At 40.2% G+C, this 22,434-nt stretch overlaps 1 protein-coding gene across 2 annotated transcripts; it reads right to left on the reverse strand.

Moving 5' to 3' along the window:
• Window positions 1-1,921: 1,921 nt before the first annotated feature.
• On the reverse strand, window positions 1,922-22,330 carry coq8aa (coenzyme Q8A, genome duplicate a). Of its 2 annotated transcripts, none has more exons than XM_054761695.1 (17): window positions 22,005-22,330; window positions 17,892-17,995; window positions 16,581-16,663; window positions 16,302-16,504; window positions 16,073-16,235; window positions 15,936-16,002; window positions 13,663-13,737; window positions 13,146-13,274; window positions 8,432-8,517; window positions 7,894-8,034; window positions 4,180-4,261; window positions 3,997-4,090; window positions 3,599-3,740; window positions 3,377-3,484; window positions 3,249-3,314; window positions 3,091-3,177; window positions 1,922-2,811 (listed from the first exon to the last, which is right to left on the reverse strand). In XM_054761695.1, the coding sequence occupies exons 2-17, from the start codon at window positions 17,983-17,985 to the stop codon at window positions 2,515-2,517; spliced, it is 1,917 nt and encodes a 638-aa protein (XP_054617670.1). In that variant the 5' UTR covers window positions 17,986-17,995; window positions 22,005-22,330; the 3' UTR covers window positions 1,922-2,514. The 2 variants fall into 2 exon arrangements, with proteins under 2 accessions (XP_054617670.1, XP_054617669.1); XM_054761694.1 differs by having other exon boundaries at window positions 16,302-16,507; window positions 22,005-22,328.
• Between the last annotated feature and the right edge of the window lie 104 nt (window positions 22,331-22,434).

Below are 22,434 nucleotides of genomic sequence, written 5' to 3' on the forward strand. Positions count from 1 at the left end.
AAGCTTCCAAATAAAGAAACTTCACTACAAATCTGGTTTATTTATTCTGATTTGTTTGTTTTAGCACATTGCCCTAAGTTTAATAAATTAAGATTATTATTAATTTACATGTTAGCATTATTTGTTGTGGCAATGTAATCTGCTATAAACTTTATATAAAACGGTATGACTGTAGTTGTGTGTCAATAGGGTTATATTACAACATTTCCATCTGCCGGTGAACCACGTGTATTACAATACCATTTGTGAACACAATTTACCTGTATATTCCATTTATATTTCCGCATTCATACATCCAATTAATAAGTTTGGGTTATTTTTTTAAAGGGATTTAAGAACCGGCGGTGCTTCAGGGTGGGCCGGAGCCGTGCCAACCTCCCAGCCCCCCCAGCCCCCCAGAAGCCCAGCCGGTGGCAATGTCTCAATGTTTTGTGTCATTGCTGCCGCCTAGTGACCACAATACTACATATCACTTGTATTTACATATGTTTTGACTAATCATAGAAAGTAGTCTACCACCAAACGGCGATCAATTACTAATTAACTTCTGAAAAAAGCAAGACAATTAATTCAGAATATATAGTTTAATTTAGTTACTTAAAAACACCTTAATTTAAAAAGTCATATATTTAGTAAAAAGTAGCACAAAAAAAGCAAGAAGCAGCTACGGGATCACTGCAGGGACGCAAGAGACTGCCACATCCGCACAGCATACTAGAGGGTTTATTTCAAACCTAAGAAAAGGTTTCAAACTGAGTGGGGAAGAAAGACAAAGTAAGAAGCCCAAAACTTATTTCTTCCACACAGAATGGGAGGACTACTTTTCACTCTTTCATGTCGGACATGCCATGGCTGACTACATGCAGTGTGACAGTAATGTAATGCTATGTCAGTGTTTTGTGTCATTACTGACGCCAGAATACGACATATCTCTTGTATTTCAACATTTTTGTACTATTAATGAGCCTAGTCAAGCACGAAACAGCAATTTCTTATTTTGCCCTCCCTCGTTTATACAGAAGTGGTTAATTGGTTCCAGACCCGACAAATTCATTTTAGCTATACTGGATTCAGTGATAATAAATTGATTATTTTCGTAGTTAGAAAACCCGTTTATGACTTTGTAAATACGGGGTTTAACATGATTAGAGCCCTGTATACATAAAATAACACGTCTATAGTCACCTTTTCTCGCCTATTCTCTAGATGGCCTAGGGAGCTCTAGTTAGCTAGCGAGCTAACCCATAACCCTCGAATTTATTTCTTCTAAACTTAAGAAGCCAAAAACTTACCAATTCCAAATGAAATTGAAGAATTTCTTTCACTCGGTCATATCGGACATGCTATGGCTGACTTTATGCAGTTTTAAGGTAATGTCTTATCAATGTTTTGTCATTACTGCCGCCTCGTAGTGATGTGTTGGTCGCGAACGAATCGGCTGTAAGGGCCAGCTCTTGGAAATGAACCACAGGATCCGCTTCTCGTCTTTGGGAGCCGATTAGTTTTTTCCTCGTATTTTTTTTTACATTAGTAATACACAATACACATAATTTGGTAAAGAATTCATTTAAGACAAAAATAATCTGAGGAGCCACTCGAGAGTGGTAAGACCCGGTTGTTTTCAGTGTACCGAGCCAAAAGAACCGGCTCTCTAAAAAGAGACTAAATTTCCATCACAACTGCCTAGTGACCAGACTACTACATATTACTTGTATTATGTGTTTTGACTAAGAATAGATCATAGTCTACCACGAAACAATTGACTAATTTCTGAAAAAAGCTGTGGTGCACAACAGAAGTTGACTCACCCGAAAACTACGCCCCTAGTGTTTCATCAGAGAATTGCACAGCACGTTCCCAAACCCCAGAAGGGCCTATAGCGCCATAATTACATTTTAAAAAGACAAATTCCAAGCCTCACTGCAAACATGTTTGTTTTTAATCACCTACTGACATCCAAACACTCTCACCAGGTCCCACAAAAAAGAAAATGGAAAATTGATATATTTGTGTAGACAGTATATAGGAGTAAAATCACCCTGAGCTTCATTTAAAACTTAATGCTCGCTATATGTAGCCTACAAAAACTGAAATCAACAAACTTTGCATTTCCAGTGTACTTTGATTGTGCTCATTTCAAGGCTGAAGCAGAAAAACTGAGGACATGGACACGTTAAGTCCCGGTCCACACTGGCCGATGTCGTCCTTTTACCATTATTGCTGACGGTGTTCCTGAAGGTGTCTTCTGGTACCCTGATTGTCCTGAAAGCCTGTCAACAACAGCAAAAATGCAGCAGAGATAAAAAACGCCAACATGAGCGCTTTTAGTCCTGGCCCCGCCCACGTCTCGTCCCCACTCTGCTGTCCAACACAGTGAAGTATGCGCTTTAAAACCTCACCCGCCTCCACAAATATTTGGCATTTGCGATTGGTCCTCGGACCGTCCATCAAAAAAAAAAAAAAAAAAAAAAAAAAAAAAAAAAAAAACCCAGAAAAAAAAAAGCAAAGCATCATTCAGTCTGAGCTGGATGGCGGCGTGCGGCCCTCCCAGTAGCGCTGGTAGGCGGTGTGGAACATGTCCTTACAGCGCAGCTTGGCGTGGAGGCGGGAGCAGATGAGGAAGGAACCACCCATCTTGCGGTGCAGCGAGTACGTCTCCTCCGGGGGCGGGGTCAGGCGGTGGCGCAGCATAACGGGGATGAGGTTGTGGATGCGCTCGGTGGTGGACTGGGTGCCGAAGTCAAAGGCGTCAGACGACGCGAAGGCCTCGCCCAGGATCATCACCGCGTCCACGTGGGCGTTCACCATGGCCTAGACGTAGACCCCAGCAGGTGTACAGACACACAATATAGAATAGTAATAATATACTTGTTAATAAACTAAACATGTATGTTTGTAGGGCACCACAATGTATCCCACCATTAAAATGACATTCAAATCACTGATGAAAGCGTGAAAACGGAGCGTGGCAGCCAAGTGGAGACTGAAGTACAGGACTAACAGGACTAAGCACACATTAGCATGTTTGTTTATTACTGTCCTCAAAAGTACAAAATACTAGACCACAGTACCTGCAAAACAATGTGTTACCTTTGATTCGTAGCCAGTGAGAAACTTCATCTCGATGGACTTATTCCTAACGCCTTCTCGGTCCCCCACAGCGGCTGAGCGGATCACCTGCAGTGATGTCACTTTAAAAAACACTCATCTTCTGTACGCGAGTTCCAAGTGGACCTGGCGGCGCTTACCTCTATGTAGATGTCGGTGAAGCTTTGATCGAATCCTCTGGTGGCTCCAAAGTCCAGCAGCGCCACCTGCAGACAGGTGCAGAGGGGTGTAGTCTTTGGAGGGAGCTTGTCTTCCCAGAGGGACTCACCTTGTGCGTTTGTGGGTCGTACAAAAAGTTGGACCAGTTGGGGTCAGTCTGCATGTAGCGGAACTCAAACAGCTCTCTGAGGCACAGCATCAGGATGTTCTCACAGATCTGGGAAAAAAACACAAGCACCGCTGATGAAAAAAGGGGTGCAGTTCCATCTCTCTCTCCAATAGAGGTCCTTCGAGCACTAATGAGAATATTTCATTTTGGAACCGTCCATACAGTGTTCTTCAGCTCCTGCGGGAGGCCCTCGGCCTGGTCCAGGGGAAACCCGGGGACCAGTTCTGTGGTGAGAACATGGCGGCTGCTCAGTTCATCTATCACCTCCGGCACGTAGAAGAAGGGGTGGTCCTTCAGCAGCTCCCTAAGGCAGATTAGAGACACGACAGTTCAACTAAAAGCTATTTTTTGACTGTAAATGTAAAAACAGTCCACTAAATTAAGGCAATTGAGCTGGACGGTGGCGTGCGGCCCGTCCAGCTCAGACTGAATGATTGCAATTGCCTTAATTTAGTGGACTGTTTTTACATTTACAGACAAAAGCAGCTGTCCTGATTAAGTAAATCATCCTAATTTTAAAAATACCAAAATGTTTCCCACCACTTTCAGCTAAAGCTCACCTAAATTTCTTAGCACACTGAGCCTCTCTGATGTAGTCGCACTCCAGCGCCAACTCCCTCCTCATCACGTCTATCAGGTGCTCTGGAAACAGACCTGCAAGCCACAATGACACGTAAACATGAAGTAACAATATATACTGTATATATACAGTATACACACATACAGTGTGTGTGCGCGTGTACCTTCAGGGAGCGCGTTGCTCATATTCAGCACTGTCATCAGATTGTTGACATCACTGTTGATGCTTTGGGCCACGCCGGGATACTAAGCAAGAGAGGATTAATAATTAAAAAAGAAAAAGTCAACTATTTTTAGCTCACGGCTGCACCAGGACATGAAATAAATAAAAAGGTGGAGGTGAACACGATGAATACATATTATATTAAAAGTAATGCAAGTTTAAACATAACCAGCTCAGATGTAACTACCTGTGTTATACTACTGATGATAATAATAATAAATACATTGCATTTATGCAGCATTATGAAAGTTACTCAAAGATGCTAAATAATAAATACAAATATATAACAGGGGAGTATATGGATGAAGGGCCATCAGGCTTCTCAACGAAGCACTCACACACGCTGCACGCAAAACACACACACACACTCATAGCACAATATATTTCTTTATTTATTTATCTGTATCAATGTCTCTTCTGTTGTTGTTGCTTAATTTATCGGTATTTATGTTTCTGATGTTCTTATTCATTTTCCTGTGTTTTTCTTTCTTTTTTTGGGAGAATGAACAGAACAAGAATTTCATTGCATAGCAGAACTACCTGTTTTAATGTGCATATGACAATAAAACTCTTGAATCTTGAATGAGAGACAGGAGATTCCCGCTATTTGCAGGTGTTTTGAGCCCACCCATGAATGCCAAGTAATTGAGCTGCCTTCTAAAAATGCCAATTTTTGACCTTCATATTTAGCAAACAAAGGGCCTATTTTCTGAGAAAAAAATTACAATTAAATTAATAAAAATATATTATATATATTTTGACCAAAAATGCACAAATTTACAGGGTGATGAATCAAATTTGAAAAAAAAAAAAAATCATTTAAAACTGTGTTTAAACTAAATAAATAAACAACTAAACTAATACAATAGAATATACTGTAACAGCATAGCATGTTGGCCACACAGTCAGGAAATTAGGAAGATCTGTGTCGATTCTCCGTTTGGGCATCTCTGTGTGGAGTTTGCATGTCTCCCCCCGTGGGTGGGTGGGTTTTCTCCGGGTACTCCGGCATCCCCCCACATTTCAAAAACATGCACGTTAGGTTAACTGGCGACTCTAAATTGTAGAGTAGGTATGAACGCGAGTGTGAAAGGCTGTTTGCCAGACCAGGGTGTACCCCAGCATATAAAATGAGTGAGTGAATTGTATTAACAAATAAGTGGAATCCCCCCAATTAGACGCCACGTAATTAGTTATCATTATTTGGTGGGGAAAAATAATAAATGTAAAATATAAAATCCCAAAATTTTAAAGCGCAGCGCAGAGGTTATGTTTTTGTCAGCGGTTATCCATTTGTTTGTGTTCAAAATAATTTGAAAAGTTCTGAATCGATTTGGATGAAATGTTCAGGAGTTGTCGGAAATGGGATGTGGAAGAACTGATTACATTTTGGGGGGGATCCGGACCACCGTCTGGATTCAGGAATTTTTTGAAGGATTCTTTAACATTGCGAGGTAGGACCATTTTCGGCATTTGTGCACAAAAAATTCCACAAAAAATGGTCAGCGCACTTGGAAAAAAAAATATTAGACGAGTTTCCAACAGGTTCTACTAAATATCAAAGACTGATCCAAAAAATGTAGAATTTATTATTTTTGTGTGAATCACTATATGGGGGAGGGGAAACTATGGCGCTTGGAGGAGGTCCGCACTCTGAGCGCTTCTCTTGTTAATTATTTTTTCCAATATTATTTTAAATATACGTTGGTAAAAATAAAAAGGCCTGAACCCCAATAAATGCCTATCATCCATCCATCCATTTTCTATGCCGCTTCTCCTCATTAGGGTCACAGGGGTATGCTGGAGCCAATCCCAGCTGACTTTGGGCGACAGGCGGGGTACACCCTGGACTGGTTGCCAGCCAATCGCAGTAAATGCCTATTATTTTTACTTTAAAAAACAATATAAAATGTGTCTAAGCAAATAAAGGCCTTCCCACTGATGCCTTGCCCTAAATCGCCACCTGCCACAGTAAAGTAAAGAGCAACGTGACCTGCTTGAATGACTATCGCCCTATAGCACTCACTCCTATTGTTATGAAGTGCTTTGAAAGAATAGTCATGACCCACATCAAAAAGAGCATCCCGGCGGCAACTGTGGACCCTCTACAGTTTGCATATCGCCAGAACCGGTCCACGGATGATGCAGTCAACACTGCCATCCACACAGCCCTTTCTCACCTACAGGGCCAGGACACATACGTCAGAATGCTATTTATAGACTATAGCTCTGCTTTTAATACAGTCAGCCCCCACAAACTCACAAATAAGCTCCTCACACTTGGCCTGTCACCCTCCCTCTGTAACTGGGTGTTTAACTTTCTCACAGGCAGGCCCCAGTCAGTCAGAGTCCACAATCGCACATCCAAGAATTGTGAGCACTGGGACCCCACAGGGGTGTGTGCTGAGTCCACTCCTCTACACGCTCTTCACCTACGATTGCGTGGCCTCCCAGAACAACACCAGCATCATTAAATTTGCGGATGACACTACAGTCATCGGACTGATCACTGGTGGTGTTGAAACATCATACAGAAGAGAGGTGGCGGACCTCATAGCTTGGTGTCGCGATAACAATCTCCTTCTCAATACAGATAAGACTAAAGAGATGATCATTGACCCAAGAACAAGGGAAAAGGAGCCGCATAGACCCCTGTTTATTGATGAGACTGAGGTGGAGAGGGTGAAAACCTTCAAGTTCCTTGGCACACACATCAGCGAGGACCTCACCTGGTCTCACAACACCCAACAAATTATGAAGAAGTCCCAAAGGAGACTGTACTTCCTGAGAAGACTGAGGAAATTTGGCATGCCCACCACAATCCTGAGTTGCTTCTACAGATGCACTATCGAAAGTGTCCTTACCGCCTCCATCACTGTTTGGTACGGTAACTGTACAACACGTGATAGGAAGGCACTCCAGCGGGTGATCAAGACCTCACAGAACATTGTTGGGGCAGCCCTCCCCTCACTGCAAGACATTTATAAATCTAGAGTCCTACGCAGAACACACAACCTCATCAAGGACAGCACACATCCACAACACTCATTATTCACACTCCTACCGTCAGGCAGACGCTACAGGAGTTTGAAGTCCAGGACCACAAGGCTGGCAAACAGTTTTTACCCACAGGCCATCAGGCTCCTCAACGAAGCACTCGCACACGCCACACGCAACACACGCACACACTCATAGCACTTTATTTATTTATTTATTTATTTATTTGTATTATTTACTTGTATTAATGTCTCTTCTGTTGTTGTTGCTTAATTTATTGGTATATATGTTTATGTTTCTTATGTTCTTATTCTTTCATTTGTTTTCTTTCTTTTCGTGGGAGAATGAACAGAATAAGATTTTCATTGCATGGTATAACTGCTGTTTTACCATGCACATGACAATAAAACTCTCTTGAATCTTAAATATGGCCACTAAATGAGGACATCTGTTGTCAAGCTACACAAATGTGTTAGAAATTGTAAGAATGAGAGAAAAACATACAATGAAGTTGGTCAAGACAAGCTACAGGTCATTTTTGTTGTGTAATGTGTACACAAGCTACACAAATCAAATAGTGGTTTCCCCCGACGTGAGCGTGTGTGTGTTGTTTAGACATACACACCCGTCCCCAACACACACAGTGTCAAAGCCCCACCTGAATTTTCATGGCCACCTCCCGGCCGTCCTTCAACCTGGCCAGGTGGACCTGGCCGATGGACGCTGCGGCAAAAGGACGCTCCTCGAAAGACTCCAGCTTGTCTCGCCAGTTTGGACCCAAATCGCTGTTTAATGCTTTCTGCGCCCCATCAAAGCAAACACACACACACACACACACGTAAAAAAACAAAATATGAGTGGGTTCGTCTTTCATTTCTACCAGGCAAAAGTTTGGAGACAGCTTCTCATTGAGTAACATGAGAAAAACAAAATATACTTTTGACTGTTATGCCTCCCCAGCCATATTTGCTTGTGTTTCTTAACCAAAGAGGAAAACCGTAATCATGAAGGATTAGCTTCCTTTTTCCACTTGAAACTAGAAATGCACAGTGTAGGTGACCACAACGTACCCCACCAGACATCCTACAACTGTTTATGACACAGTACATGCATCGTTACAGTAGTTACAAGAAAATAGATCATGTTCCAAAAGTAAGGCCGGCTCAAATGAACGTGTAAAACATGAGGAAAATTACCGTCATTTGTTTGATGGGCATGAAGTCGGCACTCTGTCGTACTCGCTCAAATATCTTGGCCAGCTGCGGGTTGATGAACGCATCATCTGATACAGAAAAATCATAATAATAATAATAATAATAATGCACATAATGCATGTTAAGGACAGATTCAGAGCACTGTGATTACAGTATTCATGTCATGAGAACAAAAACAACTGAAAATGTCACTCACGGAGTGTCACTTTGTACCTTAACTTTCAAATTTGGCCAATACTGTTCCAATTGACGATTAGAACACCCATTCTCAAACTGCGACACCAGACCCACTGGTGGTACGCAGGTTCCATCTTATGGCACTCAGTAACACCAGTGATTTAGTTTGATGTTTTTAAGAGTGAAAATAAAATATAAACGTAGGGCTTCAACTAACAATTACTTTTAATAAACGATTAATCAGCCCATTATGTTTTTGATTATTCGATGAATCAGATTTTAAAAAAAAAAACCACACACATTTTTAATTTCCGCCTCTTTATTCAGAAATAGAAGATTTGGACTGACAGTGCAAATAAGTGCACAAACACCAGGTTTCTGCTTGAATATTCTGTTCAAATAATGTTAAACAATAAAAAAATCGAAAATGTTTATCAAATTGCTTCAGTAAAACAATACGTACACAAAAATACAATCATGATCATTTTCTTAGTTGGTGAATCGGAAGCTTGTTTCGATGAATGGAGTAATGGGTGAGGCCATAGATGGCCCAAATGAATATGAAGCAAACACCTGCAGTTAGTGCATGAAAAGAGGCAAAAATGCCCATCACGGTTTTCCAAAGTTAAAGCTGATATGTGTGAATATCTTGTTTTGGCTAAAACACAAAGATAATAGGCCTGCTTTCATGGATGACTAAGGACATTCAAAAATATTCACATTTGAAAGACTTAAATCAGAGGATATTTACATATTTTAATTTAAAAAAAAAAGATTACTCGATTACCAAAATAGTTGTTGATTAATCGGGTAATGGATTAACCATCGATTAATTGTTGCAGTTCTACGTACGCATGTATGAAATAACCACAAACACACACATTTACTAACTAAGTAATTGACATATCGTTTTCCTTTGCTTAAATCAGGGGTGTCCAAAGTGTGGTCTGCGGCATATTCTTAAAATATAATTTCACAAGAAAACTTAAATATTGTCCAAACGTTTACAGCTCCGGGTAGGAGCTATATAAACATACCAAAAAACATATAACATAACACATAACATACCAAAAAAATTTTTCATTTTTGGAAAATTAGGTTCAGGAAAAAGTTATAATATTATGAGGAATAAGGTCAAAATATTATGGGAATGAAGACATATTACTAAATAAATAGAAAAAATTCTGGACTTTGACGAGGATAAAAGGTAAAATACAGAAGTCGTATTCTAACCCATAAAAAGGTGCAATTTTACAAGAAACTTGTCATAATATGAGGGAAAACAATTTTAGTCATTTTAGTAGCACAGCGTTGAAATACTAAAGAAAAAAATGCTATTATTCAAAGTCATAATATGAGACACAAAACAAAAAAAAGTCGTTATTTTGGGAAAAAGTTATAAAATAATGGAAAAATCAGCAGTAATTTTACAAAAATTAAAAATTAAAATACAGTCAAACCTGTCTTAGCGGCCACCTGTATATAACGGCCTACCTATAGCGGCCACTGAAAAATCCACCGCAGAAAATTTGCGTGTTATAGACCCTGTGTATAGCAGTCACCTGTCTAACGCGGCCAGCGGCCACCCATTTTGTCTCCCTTGGTCAATATCTGACCACATATAGCGGCCAAAATACAGACTCAAGCAGAAGCTTCATGCATGAAAAAGTTTTGTTTTTTAAGCAATGAAGCCGTCGAGTCCTACTTCTGAGGACTTACTGAGTCCTAGCTCAGTCACAATCATTCACAAGATCCACACAAACTGTCAGTTGTTCCACATAAAAAAGCCGTCTTCTTTGGAGCTTGTTGCAGACAGTGACACCGTTTATTTCCTGGTGTGAGACAATGTGCACTGGTCAATACTGTAATGCCCTTGTTGTGGGGAAGGAGAGACTCACGTCGCCGATGCACTTTAATCGCTTTATTAACAGCGGTTTATTAACCTAGTAGTTCTTTACAACTTTTATCCGCAGTCCCACAGTGCCCTCTACTGGTCAACATGTAACAGTATAATTATATGTATCTGCAAACACAGCAAGCTTCTAATCACAGACATGTTAATATGTGCGCACAAATTCAAAATGGCCACCAACCTGTCTATAACGGCCGCCTGCCTATAGCGGCCACTTTTGCTGTTTCCCTTTGGTGGCCGCTATAGACAGGTTTGACTATAATAGAAAATGTCGTAATTTTATAACTTAACCGTATGAGGAAAAATAACAGCATTTTAGCCGCATAAAGTAGAAATATTTTATGAAAAAAAAAAAAAGTATTTTTCCAAAGTTGGAATGTCATTAAAAACACTTTTAAAAAGTTTGAATTTTTGGAAAATTAGGTACAGGAAAAAGTTATAATATAATGGGGAATAAGGTGAAAATATTATGGGAATAAAAACATATTACTCAATAAATAGTTTGAAAAAAAAATACAGCAGAAATGGAAACAACTGCTGGAATTTTACGAGAATAAAGCCAAATTACAAAAGTCGTAATGTAACCCACAAAAAAGTCCCAATTTTACGAGAATAAACTTGTAATACTCCAAGGGAAAATAATTTGAGTCATTTTAGTAGCAGAGTTGAAATATTAAAAGAAAAAAAGCTATTGTTTTTAAGTCGTAACAAAACCAAATAAAGTTGTCATTTTGAGAAAATTTAGTTGGGAAGAAGTTATAATATTATGGGAATAAAGCCAAAATATTATGGGAATGCGGTCATAATATTACAAGAAGAAAATGCACATGAAGAAAGTTGAAATATTTTGGGGGAAAAAAACGGAAAAATGGGAAATAAAGAAAGAAATCTCTAACACGAAACATAACCGCCAGGCTGCTACAGCATCTTTGAGCATGCTAAAGGATCTGCTCCTATGAAAGCGACAGTAATAATTAAGCAGTGTAGAGGTCTTCATATTGAGATGGAAATGCTGCTAGTGCTTTGTTTTCTTACTGTATTGTATGTCCTCTGTGTGTTCTGTGTACACCGTGATTGACTTGGGAGTTAATTTCACCAAACAACAACAACAACAAAACTGGACTTACATCACAGAACTTGTACGTAACCCGGTCCGGTTATCATAAAGCAACATTTAGAATGTTCTTCCACGAGACAAAGGTGATATGATACGTTCAACAAAACATGTTATGCTGATGATAAGACCAAAGCTGGATTGTTACAGTTCATCTTAATTAAGCCGTAAGGTTGAAACAACAACACATGAGGTGAAAGCATACATGATAAGATAGCAGGTGATTAGAGAGAGTCAAATAGCAAAGCAGCACAGTACTGTATGTTATTGTCACGGTTAAAATAGGGCTTGAAGGTTAGCGCACTCTTTGGGTGTGACCCACTTGGAAGAAGCACAGCGGTGATTTTAGCCTCCAGAATGTTGTCTCACTGTGATGACAAGCTCCTCTTTCCATTTCCTTTAGTGCGTGAAGGCCAAAGAGTGCACTTCAGTATATGCTTTTTTGATTTAAAGTGCATCCACGCCTCCGAGGGACACCCGCCAGCTGTCAATCTGTGCTTAAACCTCGCTCCTACCCGGAGCTGTAAACGTTTGGACAAACTTGTTTGTGAACGCTGAAGGACGTCCTGGCAAAGGACAGGCCGAGGTGCTGGAGGGGCATAAATAAAAATAATGAAGCCGTCACGACTGCAACACGACCCGGCGGTGGGATGTTTACTGCCTTCCTGTCGTACCTCCACCTGTCATGTGGCCAAGACTGACGAGCAGATGCATGCTGTATGACTTTGCCTTTGTACAACACCACATTTGAAGGAAAAATAGCAGGATGGGACTGAAAAGTTCATTTTCACAGCAATATGACATTTACTAGTTAGGAATTACAGCTGTTTCATATATAATTGCACCCATTGCAACTATTTGCAATAATTTGCTCACTTATTTTTTCCTGCTGCAATGTGATTGTCTTGCTGCATGTGTTCGGTTCTTGCTTTGTTCACCTCTGCGTTCAGTCAGTGGAAAAAAGACAAAATGCTCCATTGGGTTCAGATCAGGCCGCTGACTTGGCACTTGAAGAATAGTGCATTGATTTGCCTCCAACAAGTCTTCAGTTGCTTTCCGCAGTGCCTTCAAAAAGTCCACACTTTTCACACTCGGTACCTTCAAAAAGTCCCAAGTTGCTTTTCACAGTAGATTTAAAAAGGTCTTGAGTTGCTTTTCATGGTGCTTTCAAAAGGTCTTGGGTTGCTTTTCACAGTACTTTCAAAAGTTGACACTTTTCATATTCAGTGCCTTCAAAAAGTCTTGAGTTGCTCTCCACAGTGCCTTCAAAAAGTTGACACTTTTCACATTCAGTGCCTTCAAAAAGTCTTAAGTAGCTTCTCACAGTACCTTCAAAAAGTGCCAACATTCTGTGCCTTCAAAAGGTCTTGACACATTTCACAGTACCTACAGTATAATTCATTTGGCATAATAGGGTGGGTACCTTAAATGTCCCTGGGAGGTAATTATATTTGAAGCCTATAGGGGGACCTCAGGGGTGTGTTGTGGCTCACCTTGAATACTGAGCATCTGTCCAAGTTTCAGGGCCGCCCCTCGGACTTTGCACAAAGTTCTCACGATGCGTTCGGCGTTGGCCTCAGACAGAAAGGGACTGGAGTCCAGGACGGACTTTTTATGTTCTCCTAAATCAAGAAACAATCTTCATTTTACTTGTGTGGCAGCGATTATAATGTGTCAGTGGGTCACCAGGTTGTGTATTATTCTGACTGCCGGGGATTTAACACACAAGCGGCCTGACTGGATTACAGCACACAAACAAACAGATCTGTGCAAGATTAGCAGGCTCACTCTGCAGAGTGGGCGGCATCTGTTTATTTGGACTGTACAAGCTGCATGTAGCGGCCTGCAAACAACGGCAGGCATGAAAGTAGGTCTTGTACCTGTCTTTATTGACAGCTTGGAATGATGACAACCTTTTGACTTCTAATCAAACAGTAAAGCTTGTAATAACTTGTAGTCATTGTAAGTGTGTGTGTGTGTGTGTGTGTGTGTGTGTGTGTGTGTGTGTACCTGCTGCACCATTATGTCTGATGGTCTTCTTGGCAACCTCTGCCAAGGCTCCAATGCCCAAACCTACAGCCAAACCTGGTGTCAACACATGAAACCACATTATAATAAATCATAGTTACGTCATCAGAGAAAATACAACAACAATCATAAATGTGGAATATTGCTAGGAAAGTGGTCACACATGACTGAATAAATATTGGCTTATCAATTTTTCAACCCATCTCCATGCAAATACTAAAAACACAATTTTGGAAAAGCTTTATTAAAAAAATGCATGAAGTTTCTACTGTAGATACAGTAAGTTAACTAAGATAGTACCTTTTTATATATAATGCTTTCACAAATATATCATAAATAATCTAAAAATACATATACATATTACGCAAATGCTAATTTTGTCATATGCTAACACTAAGATTGAGAGGGAAACAAACAGAAGCAAAGGTAGCAATAGACACACACCCACCCACACCCCCATGTGTATGTGTGTGTATGATGGTCCGTTACGCAACACGGCGTTACATAATCACTGAGTCACAAATCTGCAAGGCAACAAGAGCAGCAGAGCGAACAAGGACGACCTGTGCCTCTTTGACCGGACATTTTCCTCGCCTGTCCAAAATACTGCTGTTGACAAATTGCACGTATTCCCTTCTGCGTGATAATCTTCACGCTTTCCCGTCCATAAGTGCTTCTTGTTGCAAAACAACCTTCACCTGTTCATCACTTTTACAGCCGTTCTCCCTCTACATCCAAACGCTTGACACAGACATTGTAATGTATTTATTTTAATTGGTTTAACATGCTATAATCAACCCAATATGGGTCAGGATATGCTAAGCTGTCAAATGCAGTATACCAGCACTTTAGGGTTAGGACCCAAGATGCTACGGCCAATGGCAAAAAAACACAAAGGATGGACGGACCCATAAAAATCCCCCAAAATGCCTGTTTGTGATACCCTAACCCAGGGGTTCTCAACTGGTCTCCCCCAAACACTGCTCTGAAATCTACACGTTGCAGTTATGATGAACTCATTCAATAGCAAAGACGTATTTACAGTATACGTTTTTAGAATCCCGAACGAACCATCCAACAACGTATTTGTACGTCTTTTACGTTTTCTGCGTGAGAGGCAAAAAGAGGTGATGACTCAACTCTCCATGAATGCATTTCACTTCAGAGCAATGTTAAGACATAAAACCGGCCACAAGGTGGCAGAAGTGCGTTTGCTAAGAGCTCGGCAGGGATCACGTAATGGAAAAATCACACATGACAGGAAGGAGGAAGTGGGAGAGCGTGGAGTGGACTGTAGTGTGCAGAAGGTTACGCATTGTAGGGAAATTTTAACGCATGCGCACACGCGTGCACACACATAGCTCAGTTCTAAATGTGAAAATTGTCAATAGTTCTTGGTGTTATATTTGTAAATAAATTGTTATTTTGATGTAAAACAACACCTTTTTTGTGTTGTGTATGTTGGTATAGTATAAACAAAATATATTTGTGTCAAAGTGAAAGTTATGCTCGAAATGTATCTTTTCACAAAAAGCTGCTTTTCTCCCTTTTCTATTCCGGAACTGATATTTTCCAGACACTTGCCTACTGTATGTTCTACTGATGATTAGGAAAAAACAGAAAAGGGTAGGAACAAACTTTTTTCCCTGATGAAAGAGCAGAGTGTAGGCTTTCTTTTGGTTGGTTCCATGTTTTTATAGCCATAGAACACAATATTCTGTGTGCCTTGAAAGATCAGTCAAAATTGTCTAAAATGGCCACTGCTGAAGGGGTTGTCTTTTGAAAAAGGGCTGGGATTGAATGCGTTAATAACAAAATTAAATTAAATCATAACAACATAATGCTGATATGCAATATATTAATATTATTAACATATCAATTGATAGCAAACCCTTCACAATAGGTAGTCTTTATGGCGGAATAATAATGACCCCTCCTTTTTTCCACTATTTTTTCTCTATCCTCAAAAACCTGCCCAGCTCAGACCTAATCATAGGAGACTTCGATACAATACTTGATCCAACACCAGATAAATCAAAGACAACAGGAAATATCACAACACTTAAAGCTACCATAATCTTGAAGACAACAAAGATCTCCTGTTTTTACTTCTTTTAAGGAGAGTCATTTTATCCAAAAGGAGACTGAGGGCCGCTCAGGAGACTATGAAGTATAATACGGGCACGCTAACGCTCATTCTAGCCGTGCATGCTGAAATGTTACAATGACGAGGTAGAGTGGAAAAGTAGCGTTACCTCCAAAGTTAGCCAGTCTGCTGAGGCGAGTGACGGGCACCTTCCTCTCTCGGGCTCTCTCACTCAGCTAAAATAAAAAAATAAAATTTAATTAACAAAGAATTTCTAGAGGAAGACAACAAAAAGAGCGCCATCACCATCTGCTTGTGCGGTTTCATGTCGGTCTTGCTCTGCCTGGCTTTCTCCAGGTCTTCGGCCGTCAGCCCGCTGACGGAGGACGGGTCCTGATGGTAGCCTCGCTGTTGTCGCACTGATGGTTGACCGTATCCTTGAAGCCACTGTTGGTTCCCCACAAAACGTCTGCAGATCAAAAACGAACATTAAAATACCAACAACTGACATGTCTATCAATCAGCTGTGTCGTACCGAGCGTCCTGGTGGTACGATCTGATCTGCCCGCCACCCCGAAACTCTCTGGAAGGATCCTTGTAGCCCTCGAATATTGATGCTGCCTCGTTAGCACTTCCTTGCTGATCTGCCAAAAAGTCTTCCTCGCTGAACTCCGACGCAGCAAAGTCATCCTGGGGAAAGTCAGACTCCGCCGACGGGGTTTGCTGCTGCCCCGACATCTCCTTTGTGGACGGGAAGACACATTGGCCAACGAAAGCTCAAGAACATCAAGTTGGAGATGACACACACACACACCTGTACTTTCATCACCGCCATCGAGAGGCCTTGCTCCGCTGCCGACTGGAAGCTTTGGACCGCAGCGCCCACACCCGGAAGACCTTCATGTTGAATGAAAAGGGCAGAAAAATGTTAAATTGTGTGAATAAAACATACAGTATATATCATACATGGTAAACCCTTGTTCATTGCGGTTAATTGGTTCCAGACCCAACTGCAATAAGTCAATTTCCGTAAAGTAGCTTGTAGTCATGGCAAAGAAAACCGGTTTACGATCTTCTAAATAAATAACACTGAAAATAAATAACACCCATATAGTCACCTTTACATTCATTATACCCCAAATCGACATAATCAGAGATAATAATTAATCCATTGAAGAGAGTTCACCCTGTAGAGGAGCAGAATTGTTGGCGGACAGGAAGTTGTGGACTATGGCAGTAACTGTTAACCCGTGTTATTATGATGATTATTATTATCATTATTATGATTATGTTATTATTATTGCACCTGTTTAGAGATTATTTAAACCTGCAATAAAAGCCAGCGGTTCGAGTCTGGTGCTTGCCTCACTGAACAATTACTGACACCTAGTGACCAATGTAGAATACTACAGTACATCGTAACTGTAATGTTGGGTCCAAATGGATTATGTCCAATTTTCCATTTTTGTGCTTGAAAATGCTTAATTTGGGCAATTTGCTCATGTTTGTATGCATATTTTTGACTAATAAGATGCTGTAGTCAACCATGAATGGGCATAGTAGATTAATTATTTTTTGAAAAAACACAATCGAGTGAGGGAGTGATGTAGCAAGGGACTGTAGTGATTTTCCCCATTTCACCCATAAACCATGGCCAACAAGATTGCACTACCTTAAAAACAGTATTTGCCACCGTTGCTTACCATAACAGTTGAGTTTAGAATATTGTACTCACAGGTAATTAGCTGGGAGCAAATGAGGAGAGTCAAAGCATCATATTTCAGCAAAAGACATTTTAATTACAATTCAAGTTTATCGAATCTTTGAAAAAAACGTGTACCACTAGACAAGATACAGCCTGCGTACCACCAGTGGTACTAGAACCACAGTTTGAAAGAAAATCTCTACTGTTGTTATATCATGTGTAACTATTTTGAAAGCTGCTTAGTGCTGAAATCAACAAACAATAGCTAAAATCTTAAATAACAAAAACGTTGTGATATGGTTACAATAAGGATGTAATACACATAAAAGCACACACCAAATCTGCATAAATGTTGCATTATTAGCTCACGGTCTGCATTAAAAGCGAAGCTACTCTTCTGTGTTGCACGTACAAACGTACCTGTCCCGCTGCGCAGGGCGCTGCTCTGCGTCTCAACGACGGCCTGGCCGAGCTTGGCCAAGCCTCGCATCAGTAGCATCATGTCGCCCGCCATGATGGAGCGACTACACAAACATGCACGGGGAAAAAGAAGCAAAAAAAGATGAAGATTAAAGGAGACGTTGGGGAGAACAAATGTTTTTTTCCTCTGCCATGCAGGCTCACAGCTGCCTCAAAGACTTGAACACTAAAAATACTCCCTGACCGTTCCCTCTCTCTCATACAAGTACACACACACACACACAAACACATTGAAAGAGGCGCAAGGAATGCTGTTGAAAGTTGGACCAGAGGATGCCACAGAAGCTTTTGGACGAGAGGCAGCTATTTCTGTGCACGTGTCACATTTGAATATGTCTCTTTTTGCTCACTGCGCGCGCACACACACACACACACACACACACACACACACATTGTTGACCCACTAAATATAGCAAACAATTCCTGTGTGGTGTATGTATCCTCTGTAAAAAGCTATAAATTAGGGATAGCGCCCTACACAACCAACCAGAAGGTTGTTTATCTTTTCCTTCGACTGACTCAGCTTTCAATGTTCCCATAGGAAATCATGCAAATAGAAATGATCTGTTCCAGGGTCAAACTGTGGCCATTATAAAACCTTTATTAAGTGTAGAGGCAATGCTGCAAGTCAAACTTTAACATTATTGATGAACATGTTTTACTATATGGTTCATTTCAGTTTCTAAAGGAAAATGCATGACTTTCTTACATTCGTAGCAGTCATGAAAGTGCAAAAAGAAGTGAACCACTGGAACAAAATAAAAAGAGACTTCATTTTGATAACAAGTGGTGAAACAAATTTTGTTATGCTTTTGTTTTTTATGCTTGCAGCAAAAATTGAAAAATCTGCAGTCATTTTACAAGAACAAAGTCAAGTTATTAGAAGACAAAAAGTTGCAATTTTACAAGAATAAACACAGACAAATGAAAACATTTAAAACATCCTTTAAGGCATCATAAATGTGTGATTTCCAACATACCGACTAATATTTTTCCATAAAATAAAAACACGACCATATCTCCGACACACCTTAAACGCCTCGACTCTGCCCACATTCCTCCGCTACCACTGCGTGTGCGCTATTGTGTGTGTTTGTGTTTGTTTTGCAGGTGCGACGACGTGCTTCGACACAGCTCTGATGGGAAGGGGGCCAGCGGGTAGAGGCTGGAAAAAGTGTAAAAGGAAATGTGAGCATGTGTGAGAGTGCTTGATCATGCACACGCTGATGCAGAAAGTGGGTCAAGCAAGGTGGCTTTTTCCATCTAAGACCAGAAAGAATCTGCAAATCTCTGCCATCAAAGCCTTTTATGTACTGTATATAATAATCCCTCCTTCATCGCGGTTACCTGGTTCCAGACCTGAGATATTCGCGCAGTAGGGTTCCTTCTTTATAAACAGTATATTTTCATAGTTAGAGCATAGACAACCTGTTTACGACCTTCTAAATATGCTTTTTAACCTTATTAGAGCCCTCTAGACATGAAATAACACCCCTATAGTCACCGTTACACTCCTATTACCCAATATAGTAAACATAATACAGAATAACACATTTATTATTAGAACAAAAGTTGTAATCTAACAAGAAAAAGTCGTAATTTTGTGAGAACAACATTAAAACATTGAGGGAAAAAACAGTATATTAGTAGCATAAAGTTGAAATATTAAACAAAAAACTTTTATTAAAAGTCAGATTATTATGAAAACCATACCAAAAAAAAATGGGAATTTGGGAAAATTAGGTGGGGAAAAAGTTATAATGTTTTGCAAATAAGGTCAAAATATGGGAATAAAGACATATTACGAGAAGAAATAAAATAAAAAAACAAAGTTGAAATAGTTAGAAAATACAAAAAGCAGTAATAAAAAAAACAATAATAAAATAGAAAAAAACTGAAGAAAAATTTTATAAGAATAGGCAAAATAGGCAAAGGCAAAATATAAACAGAAAAAGTCATATTCTAACCCAAAAAAGTCCCAATTGTATGAGCATAAACTTGTAATGTTATGAGAAAAAATAATATAATTTTAGTTGCATGGAGTTGAAATATTAAAGAAAAAATGATATTGTTAAAGTAATGTAGTCGGAACAAACAATACAAAATAAAGTTGTAATTTTTGAACAATTTATGACAAAAGTTCTATTATGGGAATGACATCAAAATATTAATATTACGAGAAGAACATTTACACAAAGAAAGCTGAAATATTTGGAAAATAAATTTTAAAAAAACATGTGAAAATGTGAAAAAAAGAGCAAAGAGCAAAGTTTGTACTAACAAAAGGCTTTTTCACCAACAGTATATCACCAAACCGAGGGGCAGCTTTTTCTTGAAAAAGATGTACCTTCTTAGCATATCTACAAGTGTTGCCTTGCAAAATATCAAAGTCACATAGAAAAATAGAAAATATCATTTTCATTTCTCACTATGGTGGCCCTCACTGGAAAAAGTTTGGACACCCTTGGCCTACAGTAGCTGTTGCTCTTTAGATTGAATCAACAGCGCCTCCGCTGGTTGCAGCCAAGCACTGCACCAAATTTGAGCTCAATGGCTTAAAGGTGTGACTAAATAACCAGCATTACAAATTATACAAAATTAAATCAAAGCCCACCATGCCTGCTCTGAATGTAAATGTTAGCATGTTTTTTAAACCCTTCCAAGTGGTGAGGAAGCACTATTGCTACATCTAAACCCACTTCCCATTTGTCACTTCCAGCGTGTGTCACTACCCAAACAAAACGAGAGGGGGAACAATAACGGGAGCTCCAAACCATGGCCCCCGTGCACATCGACTGCGGATTAACCGTACTATTATTGTGTCAAGCAAACACACGCTGGTAAGCCTCAGCTGTCGTCTGGACTCTTGTGCAGTCCCTCCAAACAAACACTGTTGAGTCACGGCCATGGAAATAGGTCTAACGCAGTGTGTGAAAGTCGATCACAACAACTTTTCTTGCAGCCCTGACGGCTCATCCGGGAATGAAAGGTGGGAATTGTTAGTCTTCCAGTCCTCCCACTTGGGAAGGCTCATTCAAAGCTGCCTTCCCGATACACCACAAACCATGGCGCTCTATTAGCAAAATAACACTTGGAAGCCAATCAACTATTTGCACCTTACCGCTACAACAAAAACCAACAACGTAGATATTTTTGGTGAACGGAGGCGATAAATAAAAACTTTAGGTGAGATGACAAACTGTGACAGGAAACGTAACATAACAGAATGTGGGGAAGTGATGCCCACGTCTCTGTCCGGGCTGCTTAGTACAATATGGCTACCACCAGCAAACATAAAATAAGAATAACATTTCTAACTTCCATTTAAAGAACAATACTTAGAAAAGAAGCTAATTTGTTGGCTTTAAAATAGAAAATATGAATTATAGCGTCCCGCTCATTCAAATAAATTGAAATTAGAGATGCTAAATGTGATATATGATGATCAACTGTATCGTGTATAATGTTGGTAATACTGACCTACTTAATAAGTCAATAAATGAACAATTATTAGTGAGCAGGCGTCACTCTTATCAATACAAAGCAGGTCATAGCTTTCTTATATTCATTGTTGACCACTATTTTGGCGACTTCAACGTGAATACTATTGAATTTTCAAGTAAATACGAATTACACAACTTTATTGACAACAACATTGGCATACATTTTTGACAGCTCGCTAGCATGGAACAACAAGCACTTTCCACCACATTCAGTTCAATCCTCCCCTCAGGACACTTGCAGCATAGTAATAAACTTCGTGGCTTTACAACCTTATTAATTCATGGGCAAATATCGTTAGGTTAGCCCGCTAGAAAACAACCTGCGCCACGTTGTGGCTAGCTAGCTAGCTCTAGCAAGACAGCACAGACTGAACTTAATGCATGCAGAAGTGTGCATTTTGCGTCAAATATCGTTGGGATAATTAAGAGGGTAGTGTATTGCGGGCCTGGGTAAATCAAAGGGCAATGGTGGGATTAAACACGTCCACGTAGGTTGACCGTGCGTCAAAGTCTGATAATGCGTGATAATCTGCGAAGTTGAGGCACTCACCAGCTGTTGTGTTGCTTCTCCCAAGACGACTCGAGCAATGATTCTGTCTTATTTTAGGCCCATAAACAACAGCAGGGGTTCATATTTGAGAGGACAAAGCTTGTGGTTTGCCCTCCAGCTGCCTGCCTTCAATACTCCAGTCGGTGTGCGCGTCCCTGCACCACATGAGTTCTTAACTTCTCAATTACTATGAACCACAAGGCAGACGCAACCCACTCGCTCCAAAGCCACGCTCACGGACACGCACGCCACCCGCTGGTCTTGATGGACACTGTGAAAATCACCGTAACCTCATTCGACCGACTTCAAGAAACACATGCTTGAGCGTCGCTTTACTTGCACACAGCGCTTCATGCCCCGCCCTTTCTCACCTCACATTGGATGATATGAGGAGGCGGAAACCAAAAGGCCGCTTCTCATTCGTTCACCC

Source organism: Dunckerocampus dactyliophorus, chromosome 19 (genome assembly GCF_027744805.1).
Source record: "Dunckerocampus dactyliophorus isolate RoL2022-P2 chromosome 19, RoL_Ddac_1.1, whole genome shotgun sequence".
Classification (NCBI taxonomy): domain Eukaryota; kingdom Metazoa; phylum Chordata; class Actinopteri; order Syngnathiformes; family Syngnathidae; genus Dunckerocampus; species Dunckerocampus dactyliophorus.